At 57.1% G+C, this 17,048-nt stretch overlaps 2 protein-coding genes across 2 annotated transcripts; both read right to left on the bottom strand.

The window, feature by feature from the left end:
- Positions 1-3: 3 nt before the first annotated feature.
- On the bottom strand, positions 4-6,508 carry CCDC183 (coiled-coil domain containing 183). The gene is made up of 14 exons (XM_004391056.1): positions 6,439-6,508; positions 5,982-6,103; positions 5,488-5,565; positions 5,144-5,311; positions 4,450-4,554; positions 4,059-4,181; positions 3,077-3,202; positions 2,930-2,984; positions 1,828-1,928; positions 1,130-1,290; positions 766-934; positions 572-682; positions 395-491; positions 4-122 (listed from the first exon to the last, which is right to left on the bottom strand). Exons 1-14 carry the CDS (start codon positions 6,506-6,508, stop codon positions 4-6), a joined length of 1,605 nt encoding a protein of 534 aa, XP_004391113.1.
- A 5,551-nt stretch (positions 6,509-12,059) lies between these two features.
- Positions 12,060-14,340, bottom strand: TMEM141 (transmembrane protein 141). The gene is made up of 5 exons (XM_023725816.1): positions 14,200-14,340; positions 13,852-13,918; positions 13,566-13,649; positions 13,077-13,184; positions 12,060-12,709 (listed from the first exon to the last, which is right to left on the bottom strand). The coding sequence occupies exons 1-5, from the start codon at positions 14,251-14,253 to the stop codon at positions 12,696-12,698; spliced, it is 327 nt and encodes a 108-aa protein (XP_023581584.1). The 5' UTR covers positions 14,254-14,340; the 3' UTR covers positions 12,060-12,695.
- Between the last annotated feature and the right edge of the window lie 2,708 nt (positions 14,341-17,048).

Raw genomic sequence — 17,048 nt, 5'->3', positions numbered from 1 at the left:
GGGCTACTTCTTCTTCTTCTTGGCCATCTTGAGCTTCCCTTCTATCAGCCTCTGGCCCTGCTTCTTGATCTCGGCCCGCGAAGGGACGTAGCTGTGGTCCAAGTCGGCAAACTGGAAGGTTTCTAGAAGAGAAGGCGGCGGCGGCTGGGAGCCGGCACTCTGAAGCCCCTCACGGGCCCTGTCCACACCGCCTCCCCTCCTCCCCGCCCACCACCGCCTGCTGCCCTGCAGGACAGGACGAGCGCCATCACCTAACCCTCTGCTGCTGTGACCTGGGCCGAGTCCAGCTCCAGCCTGGTCCACCTTCCCTCCCGGTGGCCGCCACCCAGGCCCCGCCCCGCCCTCGGCCCCGCCCCCAGGTCCCGCCCCCGGCCCAGCGCTGGCCCGGCCCTACCTATCACATCCTCCTCCAGTTCCTCAAAGCTGATCTTGGTGTTCTGCTTCTCCTTCAACGTGGAGGACTCCAGGATGTCCCTTACCTTCGTGCCGACCTGCGGGCGGGCAGAACTCCCTCAGCTTTGTAGGCACAGAGCGGGCGGTGGGCTCGAGGTTCACCTCCCGGCCAGGCTACCTCCTCCGTCCTGGTCAGCGTCTGCACCCTGTCCACCAGGTACATAAGCTTCGTCTCGCAGTACGCCAGCTTGCTGTACACATCGAGGGGACTGGAGACCGCCACTTCTTTCTGTAGTCAAGAGGAGGGTCTGATGCCTGCCTGGCCTACCCCACGACCCTCGCGGTGGGGGCGGCTTCTCCCCCGGCGGGCACCTGGCCGGGCGGCGTGGCGATACCGATGAGCCGGATGTAGAGGTTGTCGATGCCCGTCTGGATGGTCAGCAGCAGCTTCTGGCTCTTGGTCAGGTTGCTGAGGGCCAGCTGGAGCCGGTCTTCCTCCTCTTGGAGCATGTCCTTCATTTTATTCTCGATGGATACAAAGCTGTTGACGATGGTGAGGATGCAGGAGCCGAGGGCGAGCTGGCCGGCGTCACGGGTGGGGGCCGTACTACATTCAGGGGCTCGGGAGCCCCAGTGTGGGGGCCAGTTGGGGTCCCTGGCTGGGCTTCCTGCCCACGGGGGCTGCCCACAGGTGCTAGCAGGTGGTCCGCACGCCCAGGACGCCTCCCTGGGGTACCTGACCGAGCTGGGCATCTGCTGGAACTTGAGCACTGCCTGCTCCAGCTCCAGCTTCTTCATCAAGGCTTCCAGCTGCTTCCGCCGCTCCTCACAGTCCTCCATCTGCAGCTCCAGGTTCTCCTCCGTGTTCCTCTGTGCCAGGAATCGGCCGGCGATGTCCTGGCCAGTCCAGCAGGGAGAGAAGCAGGAGTGGGCCGAGGGGGCGGGGCCCTCCTCTGTGCTCCAGGCTGGGTCACAATATCGTCTGCTGCCACACACTCAGGGTTTGCTGGGGCCAGCCCCTGGCAGGGTGTCTCCCACATGCCACTGCATGAGAGCCTCACAACACCTCATAGAGGGTGGATGGCCTCTCGCGGACGAGACTATGCTGAGACATCCAGGTGCTTTGGGTCGCTTGTCCGAGCATAGGCAAGCAGTTAGTGACAGGGCCACCGTGGAGGGAAAGGCTATGCTCTCAGTGCTTGGAACCTCCATTGAGCAGGCTCTGTGTGGTCCTGGAACGGGGCTCAGGTGCCCCAGACACGTCCCAGGTGCCCTCTATGCTAAGCTGCCCCACTGGCCATTTCCTGCAGGCCAGGCAGGCCCAGGGGTGCAGCTTTCTGTGCCCATTCCAGGGGGCCTGCAGATCCAATCGGCCAGGGGCTGGGCCAGAACTCACAGGCCCTTCACCCCACCCAGGGAGAGCCAGGGCCTTACCCAGAGGTGGGAGCAGCGCACAGCACTCTTCACACGCTCCACCATTGCGGTCACATCTGCCTGGTATTCGATGTCAGCTTTGGAGGTCTCCTTTCGCTTCACTGGGCAGAACAGAGGGCAAGGGGCAGCTGGTACGCAGGGATGTTACAAGCGCGCGGGTGCCAGGCCCCTGGAAGCCTCCACATGTGCCTGGGTTTCCGGGGAGGCCACCCCAGGGTCCTGGGACCTAGGAGTCAGATGACCTGCTCCCCTCGTGGTGGTGAATTTTATGTGTCCATGTGGTTGGGCTCTGGTGCCCAGTTGTTTGGGCAAACACTAGTCTAGTTGCTGTTTTGTAGTAGTTATGTGTAATTTAATCAGCTGGACTCCAGCACAGCAGATCATCCTCTGTAATGTGGGTGGGCCTCGTCCAATCAGTTGAAGCATTTAGAGCAAAAAAGGGAGTTTCCCTAAGATGTGTTCTGCCTCCAGACTGTAAATGGATATTTTGGTGGTACTCTGTGTTCACTCCTCCCATCACTTGACCTGTGGGTTTGGGACATAAGCCTGCAGGAGTCTCCCCACTGCCGCCTGGTCCTGTGGATTTGAGACTCACCAGCTCCCCACAATCATAATCCCGTGAACCAGTTCCTTAAAATCAATCAGTCTCTGTCTATCTGTCTGTCTGTCTGTTCATCCGTCTCACGGGTTCTGTCTCTCTAGAGAACCTTGGCTAAGACACCTGTCCTCAGTCCAGTCCTCCAGGGACACCCCAGGTCGGCTTGGTGCTTCTTGCTTGGAGACGGGCCTGGGGCCCAGGGGACTCACCTTTTCTGAGGACTCACTGGGTGACTGGGCCCTGGGGAGCTAGGGGACAGCATCTCCATGTGCCTGAGGCTCAGCCACACGTGGCCCAGAGCCTGGGAGCAATGGCGTCCCAGTGTGAGTGTGACCATTTGGCGCTGGCCTCTTTGGGTGCAGCCAGGGAGAGGCAGGGGCTTCTCTGTCTCCCTCACCCTGGTGACCATGGTTTACACCTGGCCTTCTGGGCGATGTGGCTGAGCGGCTGAGCCAGCACCAGTCTCTCCAGACACTGGTGGGAGAGGCGGAGCCCAGGGCTCACCTTTCTGGTTCTCTGTGCTCATCAGGTTGGAGGGGAAATCCAGGTCTCGCCGGCCCTGCAGGGGGCAGGAGGGTGAGCAGCAGCCCCCGCAGGGGAGTAGGCCCAGGGATACCCTGAGCGGAGCTGGCCACCCCCTTGGCTGCTCACCCGCCGGTACTTCTCACTGGTCTCCTTGGTGTGGATCTTGTCAATCAGCTTCTTCTGCTGGTTGAGCCGGTTCTCCCGTGCCCTCCGCTCCTCGATGAAGGATGCCTCCGCTTGGCTCATGTTCATCTGGGGACAAAGGGAAGTGTGGGGTGGTCTGTCCCACCGAGGTGACCAGTGGACTCCCAGGGTGCGAAGTCCAGCAGTCAGCGGTAGGGCCTTATCTTCCTAGATTCTGGAATGGCATTCAAGGCTGTTGGCACCCCCTTCTTCCTAAAACGCTCATGCAGTTCATGACACGCTGTCCGCTGCGGATTGAATTGTGTCCCCCTCTCCAACCATGTGTCCAAGTCCTAACCCCTGTACCTCTGACTATGACATGGCTTAAAAATAAAGGTTTCTTTTGTTCTGTTAATGAGGCCATATGGGAATAAGGTGGGTCCTAAACCTAATCCCTTCTGAGCGGTGTCCTATAAAAAGAGCAGGGCAAACCCACGTGGGGAAGACACAGACACATCTGTGAGCACCAAAGGAATGCCAAGTGTTGCTGGAGACCCCAGAAACTAGGAGAGGTGCCCACAGAAGGAACTGACACAGCTGAGACCCTGATTTGGACATGAAAGGTCTAGAATTGTGAGAAAATACATTTTTGTCCTTTAAAGCCACCCACTTGTGGTATGGTTTGTCACAGCAGCCCCAGGACACTTAAACAGGGACCACGTCTGCCTTGGTCACTGCCATCTCCGCAGAGCCCTGCAGGGGCCTTGGCATAGAGCGGGCGGGTGAGGGACCCCATTCCCAGCCAGGCCTATTCTCTCCACCCCACCCCTGCCTCATGTCTCCCGTGTGATCCTAGTGGGATCCTCTGTCCAGGTTACAGGGGTTGCCTGGGCAGAGGCTGATGGGCAGCCACTGTGTTTCCCCAGGCTGGACAGATCCAGGAAGACCTGGAACCTCCCTCCCAGTACTGGGACCCACAGCTCACCTTGACCTCGTCTGTGATCATCATGGCATCTCGGGACATGACCGTCATGTCCGACAGCTCTGAGCAGTAGCTGACCACGCGGTTTTGCAGTTTGTCCAGCTGAGTGGGGTATTCTGCCAGCTCCTGCGGCGAGAAGGCCGGGCGGGTGGGTACAGAGCTGACCCCCCCTCTAGCTCCAGGGTGCCCCACACTCAGTGGACCTGGCCTACTCCCTACCCTCCTCCTGCAGACTGTGTGAGCCCTGAGGACAGTGGTGGGGCTCCTACCAGGCAGTACTCCCTGGACAAGGGCTGGAGGCCTGGGGCCTGCGACCCCCACCTTTCATGACCAGCGGGGCTCCCTGGGGCTCTGCGTGCAGAGGAGGACTGCGTGGTGGGCGAGGGGGGCTCACTTTCTTCAGATACTCCAGCAGGCCTACATACAGCAGGTGGATGTTCTGGCTCGTGGTGATCTTGACCATGGTCTTTTCGATGTTGTTCTCCAGCTGGCGGATGATCTGGGGCGGGCCGAGAATACAAGTGAGCCGGCTCAGGGATGCGCCACGGCACTCACCCGGGAGGGGCAGGAGACTGGACTACAGGGTGTGGGACCGGGCGCTCTTCCAAGGGGGTCGCGCTCACCTAGTCCCACGGAGCCCAGCTCCATCTGCAGCTCCGTCCCGCCCTAGAGCACCGCCCCTCCCCTGTGTCGCCTTGTCCCCCTGGCAGGGCCCGGCCCCCCCGCGGAGCCCCTATCGGAGCCCCACCCATCCCGCGGTCCCCTCTCCTCTACCAGAACACCGCCTCTGCCCGAGGAGCATCTCTCTGCCCCTGAGGCCCCCTCCAGATCTCCCCCACACCGCCATCCTTCCGCCACCCTCAGCGATTCCCTGCCCTCTCCAGAGAGGCCCTATCCCTCCTGTGGCTTCACTCCTCTTTTGGAGCCCTACCTGGCCCCGCCTCCGCGTGGCTCTGCCTCCTAAGTAGCCACGCCCCCTGTGGAAGCCCGTCCCTCTTTCACAAGCGGAGCCCCGCCCCTGCTCATGGAGCCCCACCCTCCAGCGATCTCGCGGAGCCCCGCCCCGCCAGTTCCCGCCGGAGGCGCACCTGCAGCATCCGCAGCTCCTCCTTGGTGGCGTCCGGTTGGCTCTCTAGACTGGCGAGCTCCAGCTGCATGCTCTCCAGCTTCTGCCCGCGGCGCCGCACCAGGTGGATCAGCACATTGTGCACGTTCACGCGGTCGAAGACGTACTTGCGCAGCTTCTCCCTGGCCACCTGGGTCGGGGAGGGCACCGCCGCTCGTGGGTGCGCGGCGCTCGCCGAGGGGCCCCGACTGGAGAAGCCGCGGGGCGTCAGGGATCCCTGAGGTTGGGGGCTGCCCCGCACCCCCACCATGTGGGGGGAAGAGAAGGGGTGCGCAGGGCTGAGGGCTCCCCTTCCTGTCTGCTTACCTCCATGGTGCTGCGGCAGTGCGCCAGCCTCATGGGCATGTCGGTCCGGCAGGCCTTGGAGATGGTCCACTGGTCGTACTGCGCAGAGGCCGTGGCTGAGCCAGGGAAGCCCTCTGCGTCTCACCCTTCCCCCTGTCGCCCAGGGCCTCGTCTGCCCTCTGCCAGCCCAGCGGCAAGACCCCTGCTCCCGGGGCCACAGGGAACAGACAGCTGTAGGACCCCATCCCGGCCCAGGCCTCCCCTCCCTGACCGCAGAGCAGAGGGGCCCTGCTGCAGGGGGTGGCCCAGGACCGGACTCCCTCTGGGCCAGCCTGTCCTCACCGATGCTGGGTCCTCTGAGGAGTAACTGGAGCCCTGGGCCCAATCCCAGGGGGCCCCTCCTCCGGATGCCCTGCCTCCAGAAACGAGGTGCTCCTTCCCTCTGTGTGTGTGTGTGGGCGGCTGCTTCGCATGTGCCCACCCGACCCAGCCAATGGGGTGTGAGGGCTCGGCACCTTCTTGGCCAGAGCCCAGTCCTGGGCCCCATGGCGGATGTTGTCACGGAGGAGGGCCATGGTTGCCTTGCTGTGGACTGTCTTCTCCTTCACCGACTGGATCTGCAGTGCCCGGCACTGCTCTGGGGGCAGGGAGAGGGCGGGGTGTGGGCCAAGGGCCTGGAGGGGGACACTGCCCAGCAAGTGGGTGTCCTGGGAGGACATGGCATGGGGGGGTCAGGATGCCATCCTCTCTGCGGAAGCCCAGAAAGCTCTTACACAGACAGGCCCACTTGAAGCCCCCAGCACCCCCCAGTGCCCGCTGCGTGGCAGGGCCCTTTGATCCCTCCTGGCCCTGTTTCGGGGAGGACACTAAGGTAACCCACTAGCCCCATTTGCCCGGGGCCGTCCTGGCTTTCCAGCGGAAAGTCCTGCGTCTGGGACAGTGGCTGATGGGCAAGCCCAGCAGCTGGCCTACCCTGGAGCCGTGTGATGGTCTTCAGTTCCTGGATCTGCTCCTCCGTGTCCCCTTCCCTATACATCTTCATGGTGGCCCTTGGAGTCCTCGAGTGCTCTCTGCACGCACACCCTCTGCTCCGCTGGCTCAGATAGTCCCAGGCCTCTGCAGCCCATTGTGATGTGCACCGGGTTCTCCACGCCCAGGGAACCCGGAATGCCAGGCCTGCCCCGCCCCCACCCTCTGCTCGCAAGGGTCACACCCAGGACACTATGGACTGCTCAGAAGCTTTGCCTGGGTCAAGGTGCCTCTTACTTCCACAGGGGGTGATTTGTGATAAGTTGGCACTGCACCCCACATCGGCACCCCTGCACCCTCCCTGCCTCTCAAACACCTCCAGGCTATCCTCCACAAATCGGCAAGACAGAAATTCCTGAACCTATTCCAACTGTCCCTGCCTCAAGGGATCTCCATTGCCCACCTCCAAGTTCAAACTCAGAGGCCATGGGTGACGTGGCTCATGAGACCCCAGCCCGTGCCTCACTGCCCTACCCCTTCCCTGTCCTGACCTCGGCCTGCTGCCGGGAGCCCGCCCTGTCCCCCTGCCTTCCTGGGACTCCTGGGCCTTGGTTCAGATGCCACTTAGGAGAGTGGGTTCCTTGTGTCTGTGCACCCCCAGCTTCCCGGGACTTTGGGGGTACACACAAGTTGGGGTTATTTCCCCCAATCGTGGCCTTCAGTGGTGTGCTGTGACAGCACCCGCCTTGCCTTTTAGTGACCTCACACACAAGTCCCTGACCCTTCTGGTCACTTTCAAGTTTTGAAAAGTCAGTTCATTCAGCAGTAAAAAGAACTGAGCTCTCAGGCCATAAAAAGATGGGGAGGAGCCTTAAACGCACATTGCCACGTGAAAGAAGCCAGTCTGAAAAGGCGCCACGCTGTGTGAGTCCAAGCACGAAACATTCTGGAAAAGGTAAAGCTAAAGAGCCAGTGATCGCCGGGGGTTCCGGGGGTGGGAGGGGGATGAGCAGGTGGAGCCCAGGGCGTTTCTAGGGCAGTGACACTGTGACACTGTCATGGCAGGTACATCATATCTTGTGTTTGTCACCCCCCCAGCACTGTACACGCAGAGGGAGCCGTGATGTCAACTATGGGCTTTAGTTAACGAGAGTGGATCGATATTGGCTCATCAGCCGTAACAAACAGACCACAGAATGCCAGGTGCTAGTAACAGGTGGAGATGGGCAGGGAGACCATGTATATGAGGACTCTGCACTTTCTGTGTGATTTTTCTGTAAACCTAAAACTGCTCTAAAAATTAAAGTCTGTTTAAAAAAATGTCACTCCAGTGTGGTCCAACACTCCACAAGTTCGTCCCCTCCAAGCCTAGGCTGCACCCCCCCGGGGCATGAAGGACCTGCTCTGGGTGTGGTCGCCTCCTCCTCTCTTGTCCGCCCCAGGATAGATTGGTGTTTGGCTGAGGCAGTCTGTTCACTGTCCCCCAATACCCATTCTCCCCTTCCTTAGATATAGAACCCCTGAATGTTAGTGGGTGTCTTAGCTAGTGCTGTTAAAAGAAAAATACCACAAGAGGGTGGCTTTAACAAACAGAAATTTATTTTCTCATGGTTTAGGAGGCTAGAGGTCTGAATTCAGGGCGCCGGCTCTAGGGGAAGGCTCTCTGCTGGCTCCCAAGTTTCTGTTCTGCAGCCTTCTTCAGGTGGCTTGGCTCTGTCTTCCCCCATCTCTGCTTGCTTGCTTTCTCGCTTGCTCATGCTGCTCTTTTTCTCTCTCTAAGAAGACTGACTTGAGACAACCTGACACTAATACTGCCTCATTAACATAACAAACAAAATCCTTCCCCAAATGGGGTTACAGTATAACCACAGGTATATCCTTTGCCTTCCAACTCCCAACAGAGGAAAACTGTCCCAGGGACTCAAACCAGTTCGTTCAGGTCCGAACCCTTACTGAGAATTAGTATTCCACCCCAGACATACTGAATCAGAATCTACAGTTTAACAAGATCCCCAGGTGATTCTTATGTATAACGCATTCTGAGAACTACCGCTTCACTAGTGGTTCTCAGAACTGGTTCCTAACCGGCAACATTAGCATAGCCTGGGAACTTGTTAGGTGCTGTCAGGTCGCTTCTGACTCTTAGCGACCCTGTGTCTAACAGACCCAAACACTGCTCAGTCCTGTGCCACCCTCACAATCGTTGCTATGCTTGAGCCTATCGTTGCAGCCACTGCCAATCCATCTCATTGAGGGTCTTCCTCTCTTTCACTGACTCTCTACTTTACCAAGCATGACGTCCTTCTCCAGGGACTGGTTCCTCCTGACAACATGTCCAAAGGATGTCCCTCCTGATAACAAAGTACATGAGATCAAATCTCTCCATCCTCACTAGTTAGAAATACAAATTCTCAGCAGAGGTTTGAACCAGAAAGAACCAGTTCAAGGCCTGAAACTGCCCTATAGGATTTCCAAGACTGTAATCTTTATGCAAGGAGCCGTTATGGTGCAGTGGTTAAAGCGCTCAGCTGCTAACTGAAAAGTGGGCCGTTTGAGCCCACCAGCCGCTGAGCCCACAAGCGGCTCTGTGGGAGAAAGATGTGGCAGTCTGCTTCCCCAAAGACTGCTGTCTTGGAAACCCTATGGGGCAGCTCTACTCTGTCCTCTGGGGTCACTACGAGTTGGAATTGACTTGACGGCGTGTGTTTGGTTTGTTTGAGTTGGGTAATCTTTAGGGAAGCAGACTGCCACATCTTCCTCTCGCAGAGCAGCTGGTGGATTTGAACCGCCAGCCTTTTGGATCGCAGCTGAGTGCTTAATGACTGTGCCACCAGGGCTCCTTCAACTACAGGCATGGGGGTTAGGATTTACAATACCTGTCTTTGGGGGATACAGTTCAACCCATAATACCGGCACACACAGCTGCTCCGACAGAGGTGTATTTCCTAGGCTCCCTTGCATTAGAAGTGACCATGTGACTTAGTTATGGCCAATGCACTGTAAGCAGGAGTGGTGGGGGCAACAGCCCTCCTCCTCCAGCTTTTCTCTCTCCTGTTGGCTGGGATGAAGATGTGATGGCTGGAGCTGCTGCAGCCATCTTGGACCATGTGATAGATCTGGGAATGGTGGCCACTACAACAGAGCACAGGCTAAAAGGAGCCTGGGTCCCTGAATCTGTATCTGCCCTGGACTACCTACTTGGACTTTTACATGAAAGAAAAATAAAACCCTAGCTTGGTTAACCCACTGTTACAGTGGGGTTTCTCTCATGCTGCATTTCTTTCAACAACTTCTCTGGTGCCTAGTAGGTACTCAATAAATATTCTTTTGAGGGACAGGCACAGGGACTGAGTAGGGGCTGGAGAGGCATGGACCTGAGCTGTATGTGCCTGTAGTGTTACTTGGACATCAGCTGTAAAGGACATTGGGATTGCCAAGGTTTTATGCAATCTCTGCCTCTTCCTCTTGTTGGGGGAAGGTGAGGTGGGGTACTCTTGCCAGCTCTTGAGTTTGCCTTTCATATGGAGAGCTCCAAAAGGCTAGCTCTGCCCTCTCTGTTGGCATCCCTGGGTGGTGCAAACAGTTAAGCACTTGGCTACTGACCAAGAGGTTGGTGGTTCAAATCCACCTAGAGGAGCCTCAGAAAAAAGGCTACATTTTTACTTCTGAAAGGTCATAGCCACTGAAAACCTTGCACACACATGGGGTCACCATGATGGCACATGAACAGGTTTTTTAGTTTTTGGCCTCTCTGCCATTCACTGGCCCCTCCCTTGGAAAGAAGTACCTTAATCTGATTGATGAGTTTGGAATGATAAGCAGGTGGGTTAGCCCAGCCACTCCTTCTCCCTTGTCTCTTGGGAACCAGGCTATGGATGGGGTTGCGTACATTCTGCTATGCTCTTCCACACCACCTTTACAGACACAGACCCCCATGCAGAGAGGCCTCAGTGTCCAACAGGGCTACCTGGGCAGGTAGAAATGTCCAATTCTAGGGTTCAGTGTTAGGAACTTCCCTTGCCCACACACCCTCTGTGATGGTTGCTTGTCAACTTGGCTAGGCCGTGATTCTGTGGTTTGGCAGTTAGGTAATGATGTCATCACCTCCATGATGAGATCTGCTACGAGCAGCCCATCAGCTGAAAGGGAGTTTCCTTGGGGGTGTGACCTATATTCAATATATATGAACTTTCTGGCAAAACTCACCGGCTTTTGCTCTGCTCTGGATTCTGCATCTGGCTCGTCATCATCTTGGGACTTGAGCCAGCAGCCTGCCATCTGACCTGTGGATTTTGGGTTCATCAGCTCCTGCAGCTACTTGAGTCAGATGAAGCCTGATGCTTGACCCATGGACTTGGGACTTTCCAGCCTCTACATCCATGTAAGCCATTTCCTTGATATAAATTTCTCTCTCTTTCTCTCTATATATAGACACTTCACTGGTTTTGCGTCTCTAGAGAACCCAGCCTATGGATTGAATTGTGCCCCCCCACAAAAATGTGTCAACTTGGCTAGTCCATGATTCCCAGTATTGTGTGATTGTCTACCATTTTGTCATTTGATGTGATTTCCTATGTGTTGTAAATGCTACCAGCCCTGGTAAATCCTACTAGCAGTGGTTAAGTGTTGGGCTGCTAACCAAAAGGTTGGCAGTTCAAATCCACTAGCCGCTCCTCGGAAACCCTATGGGGCAGTTCTACTCTGTCCTATAGGGTCACTGTGAGGCAGAATCAACTCGACAGCAATCGGGATGTATATTATATGTCTTAGTTATCTAGTGCTGCTATAACAGAAATACCACAAGTGGATGGCTTTAACAAATAGAAGTTTATTCTATCACAGTTTAGTAGGCTAGAAGTCTGAATTCAGGGCGCTAGCTCCAGGGGAAGGTCCTTGTCATCAATCTTCCCCTGGTCTAGGAGCTTCTCCGCCCGGGGACCCTGGGTCCAAAGCACATGCTCTGCTCCCAGTGTTGCTTTCTTGGTGGTATGAGGTCCCCATATCTCTCTGCTCGCTTCTCTCTTCTATATCTCAAAAGAGACTGGCTTAAGACACAATTGAATCCTGTGGATTGAGTCCTGAATCAACAACATAATGGCCTCTAATCCTGCCTCATACAGAGGTAGGATTCACAACAGGTAGGAAAATCACATCAGATGACAAAATGGTGGACAATCACACAATACTGGGAATCATGGCCTAGCCAAGCTGATAGACATTTTTGGGGGATGCAATTCAATCCATGACATTCTACCCTTTGGCCTCCAAAAAATTCATGTCCTGGACACATGTAAAACATATTCATCACATCGTATGTATGATTTTAATGAGGTAGGATTAGCAGCAGTTATGTTAATGAGGCAGGACTTAATCTACAAGATTAGGTTGTGTCTCAAGTCAATCTCTTTTGAGATATGAGAGATAAGTGATCAGAGAGACATGGGGACCTCATACCACCAAGAAACAAGAGCCGGGAGAATAGCACATCCTTTGGACCCAGGGTCCCTGTGCTGAGAAGCTCCTTGACCAGGGAAGATTGATGACAAGAACCTTCCCCTAGAAACGGAAGAGAGAGAAAGCCTTTCCCTGGAGCTGGCGCCCTGAATTCAGACTTCCATCCTCCTAGGCTATGAGAGAATACATTTCTCTTTGTTAAAGCCATCCACTTGTGGTATTTGTTATAGCAGCATTAGATGCCAAAGACAGACACTCTCCAATATCAGCTATGTTGGTAACAAAGGTGAGGTTTTCATCCCTCATCTTACTCCCCTGACTTGTTTCTCAGTTGGTTTAGAGCTCAGGTTGGAAAAAGGGGAAGCTGTTTATTGGCCCTGTGGCTACCAGCATCAGCTGTCACCTCTGACTTGCTGGGGATGCAGAGACCAGAAGGGGGTGCCAGAAGCACCAAGAGAGTACAGAAGGCTCCCTCACTGCTCCCTAGAGCTGCTGCCCCCTAGAAGCACCACAGGCTACAGAAGTCTTGGTTCACGATGTCGACCATGTTTCTGGAGGCCAACACCACCCCAGGGACAGCCCTTTCTGGTCTGATGTCCTGTGCAGGGACCGGGCTTGAGTCACAGGAGTCTTCACAGGTGTGTGGGACCTGGCCATGCGAGTGTGCAGGGGACACTGGGGGGACCCATAGGGCACGGTGAGGGCCTGTGCGAGGTAGGGAAGACCATGCTGGGGCAGGAGGAGGCGCTGAGGGCTGTGTTCTCAGACTCTCTCTCCAGATCTTCTGCACCCCCGCTGGGTCTCTCCTAGCTGTGCTGATCTGTAAAAGACAAAGGGAGGCAGGTGGGACCACACAGACCCCAAAGTTGCTAGGGGTCCATGTACCCATTTTCCTATGGCAAGGCTGAGGTCCATACAAGATGGAAAGCAGGAAGTGGAGCCCAGGTCTGAATCAGTCCGGTTGGTGCTCAATGCAGAGCCCTAGCCGCTCTTCTTGGGGTGCCCACAATGGCTACATGGGCCTGCCCGCACTCCTCACCCCCATCCCCTCTAAGTCTTCTTCCTGCTAGTCTGCTGTCCCCACTCCCCGCTCCAGCCCGCCATTAGGAGGCAGGGTCCAGAGGGGGTTGCCCTGTCTAGTCCACCAGCTCGGGGCTCCAGGGCTTGGCTGCCTTAAACCCTCTCACCTGAGCCTGCATCTTTGGGGAGCCGCCCTGTCTCCAGGAAGAGCCAGAGATTGCTGCACTTCTGGGTCTCCACTCGTGTCACCCCGTAGCTGGCCACCGAGCCTGTGACTGAGACGCATCGGGGGCGGGTGGGGGTGGGGGCAGGTGGGGTAAGGAGAGACAGGTGGGGGCAGGTGGGATAAGGAGAGACAGGTGGGAGGAGGTGGGAGTGGGGACAAGTGGGGACAGGTGGGGGCAGATGGGGAGCAGGTAGGGGCAGGTGGGAGTGGGGGCAGGTGGGTGTAAGGAGAGGCAGGTGGGCTGGGGGCCCCAGCCTGGGCACAGGCTGCTTCTGCAGACGGTGGTAGGCGGGCTCAAGCACTAAGACCAGGGACCCAACCACAGCCCTCCACCCCTTGAGGAGAACCCATCCCCACTGAAGAGCCAGAGTCACCTCTGGCAATTCGGATGCACTCCAGGGTCCCCAGGCACGGGGCACCGGGTACCCACCCACAGCCACCAGCACGGTCCACTGCAAGGGGTATGGAAACTTCCTGTGTATCAGCATCTGCAGGCCGAAGGCTGCACCAGTGCCTGCCCAGAGCAAGGCCCCATCATCCAGCCGCTCTCGGGCAGGCCAGGGACCCCCGGTGCGGCCTGAGGGGGGCACCCGCCAGGCCCCTGCACAACCCGGGTTCCGCCCTGCGGGCAGGTGACTTGGCGCCACCTCCTGGGAATCAGGGTTAGGCAGGAGACAAGGCCGCCCCACTCCCCCCGACACCTGGACCCTGCCTACCTGTGACAAAGGTGACAACGCCCTTCATGAAGGCGTTCGACTGGCACGCTGCATACTCCCCGAGTCCCTGGGGTGGGGCAGGGGTTGAGGCTCAGATCCCCGATCTCTCTACCTTCACCGCCCCTCCTGTCTCTCATTAAGGCACACTCTGGCCGCGGGGGCAGTGACCTGCCATAGTGACACCTTGGAGACTTGGACACCTTCCCCCCCCCCCATACCTGCTCCGGATGCCCGACCCCCTCCCCTCGCTTCTCCCCCGATGAAGGCACCCCCCACACACCCAGCCTCCCGCCCAGCTCCGGTCCGCTTCTGAGGTCTGGGGCCCGCGGACCAGGCCAGTTCTCTCACTGGGTGCTTGGCGGCCACGGCGTCGTCCACCCTGGACAGGCCTAGGTTCACCATGCTGGCCGCGCGCGGGGAGCAGGCCGGCCAGCTCAGGGCCAGGCAGAAAGTGCGGGGGAGACAGGACGGACCGCAGGGTCAGCGGAGAGGTCCCGGAAGGGGGAATGAGGCGGAGCCTCGGCGGGGCGGGGCCGGGGCCTGGCGAACTGCGCCTGCGCAGGGCCAGACGCAAAGCGCGGGAGAGACATGAGGGAGCGGAGCCTGGGCGGAGCCTGCGCAGGGTCGATGACGGGGCGGTTGGAGAAGGGAGGATGGGGCGGAGCCTGGGCGGGACCGGGCCGAGCAGAAGGGCGGAGAGGGAAGAGGGGGCGGAGCTTGCGCACGGCCGGGCAGAGAACGCGGGGGCGGAACCAGGTAAGGGGGGCGGAGCCTGCGGGGGCGGGGGTGACCCGGCCTCAGTTAACGCCCCATTCCACCCTCCCTTCCCGGAAAAGGACGCTGTTAAGTGTTATTATTATGGAAGGGGGCTTGTACAGAGGAACGTGCTCTTTTGCTTAAGGACCCCAGCAAAGGATTAAATCTCTTGAAAACGACCATGGAGGCCGCGATGCACCCAATTATTCTTTAGCAAATTAGTCCCGGGAATATTTATCAAGCCCGTGCTTGGAGCCGGCTCTGAGCTAGGGGCGGGGTCCGCGGAGGAGGCGTGCTTCCCATCCCTGGTTTAAGAGCAGGCTCCCTGAACCTCTTGATCCCAGGGACCCATCCTGGGTACGCTACCTGGTGGCGGACACTGGCCTGGGGCACAGGTTAGGGCAGCGTCTGGTGCAGGGGCGAGGCCCTGCTGGCCATAGAGCTGCTGTGGGCTTGCTGCTGCAGGGGAGGCTGCCGGGGGAGGGCACCCGTTTTCCTGGCCACTTCCCTACCTTGGCTCTACCAAGTGCGGTTGCTGCGAGCCCTCCAGCCCTCGGCTCCGAAGCACCCTCACCATCCAGCCTCCGCCATCGGCGTCCATGCCTCAGAGCTCCTTCAGGGGCCGGCAGCCGGGGAGGCGGATGGTGTACTAGCCAGTCAGGGAACCGCCGCACGCCCGCACATCCTTGCAACTGCAGGGCCCTGCGACAGGGAAGGCCTGGGGTGCGCTTGCTTGGGGAAGGGGCCCCCTGCATCTGGCCCTAGCGGGCCAGCTTCCAGCGAACAGTCATGCGGGGCGGGGGCAGAGGCCAGGGCGGGCTGAGCCCTGGGGTGCAGGTGGGGGCTGGGGTCATTCACTTCTCTGACAGCACGTCCTCCAACTCCTTCTCAACTAGGCAGGAGACACAGGTGCCTTTCTCTCTGCCTGTCTCCTCCACAACAGCAGATAGCACCCTGGCACGGATGCCCCTGAGATAGTTAGGGTTGTGTGTCAGCTTGGCTGGGCCGTGATTCTTGGTGGTTTGGCGGTTATGCAACGATATAGTTTGATATGTAATGATGTAATTTGGCACTTATGCAATGATGTAGTCATCCTCCAAGATGTGATCTGATATGATCAGCCAATCAGTTGTAAGGGGACTTTCCTCGGGATGTGACCTGCATCCAATATACATATGGACGTTTGGGCAAAGCTCACTTGCTTGTTCTGGATCCTGCATCTGGCTCATAATCATCTGACCTCCAGTTCTTGGGACTTGAGTCATTGGCCTGGGGTATTGCCTGCCGATCTTGGAATTCATCAGTTTCCACAGCCTGTGACCAGCAGCTTGCCATCTTACCTGCCCATCTTGGGTTCATCAGCCTCTGCAGCTATGTGAGTCAGGAGAAGCCTCCAGCCTGACATGCAACCCACAAACTTGGAACTTGCCAGCCTCTACAACTGCGTGAGCCATTTCTTTGAGATAAATCTCTCTATATATGTACATATATATGCTTTACTGATTTTCCTTCTCTAGAGGAGGACATCATGCTTGGTAAAGTAGAGGGTCAGTGAAAAAGAGAAAGACCCTGAACAAGATGGATTGACACAGTGGCTGCAACAATGGGCCCAAGCATAACAGTGATTGTGAGGATGGCGCAGGACTGGGCAGTGTTTCATTCTGTTTTACGCAGGATCGCTATGAGTCAGAAATGACTCAACGGCACCTAACAACATCATATCTCAGGCATCAAAAATTATCTTTCCCCCATCTTCCACCAAAAACTAAAACAAATATAATTAAACAATAACCCAAACCACTGCCATCGAGTCGATTCCGACTCATAGTGACTCTACAGGACAGAGGAGAACTGCCCCATAGGGTTTCCGAGGATGTAAATCTTTATGGAAGAAGATCACCACATCTTTCTCCTGAGGAATGGCTGGTGGGTTTGAACCGCCGACCTTTTGGTTAGCAACCAAACGCTTTAACCACTGTGCCACTAGGGCTCTTAAAAAAACAATAACACACTCATAAAAGAAGAAACAAACAAAATAAAATTTCTCCCATTTCCACTCCTAGACCTCACAGATATTGAAGGAAAAATGTGGTGTCCTTCCTCCTGGGGGTCATTACAGCACACTGGCCTACATGTTCTGGTGTCCTTCCTCTTGGGGGTCATTACATCATGCTCGCCTACGTGTTGTGGTGCCCTTCCTGCTGGGGGGTCATTACAGGCTCACTGGCCTCCATGTTGTGGTGTCCTTCCTCCTAGGGGGTCATTACAGGCTCTCTGGCCTGCATGTTGTGGTGTCCTTCCTCCTGGGGGGTCATTACAGGCACTCTGGCCTACATGTTGTGGTGCCCTTCCTCCTGGGGGGTTATTACATCACACTGGCCTATGTTGTGGTGTCCTTCCTCCTGGGGGGTCATTACAGGCTCCCTGGTCTCCATGTTGAG

The sequence above is a fragment of the Trichechus manatus genome, unplaced genomic scaffold (assembly GCF_000243295.1).
Source record: "Trichechus manatus latirostris isolate Lorelei unplaced genomic scaffold, TriManLat1.0 scaffold00420, whole genome shotgun sequence".
In the NCBI taxonomy this organism is placed as follows: domain Eukaryota; kingdom Metazoa; phylum Chordata; class Mammalia; order Sirenia; family Trichechidae; genus Trichechus; species Trichechus manatus.
Note: the sequence above shows the minus strand (reverse complement) of the source record. Positions and strands in the feature narration are given on the sequence as shown.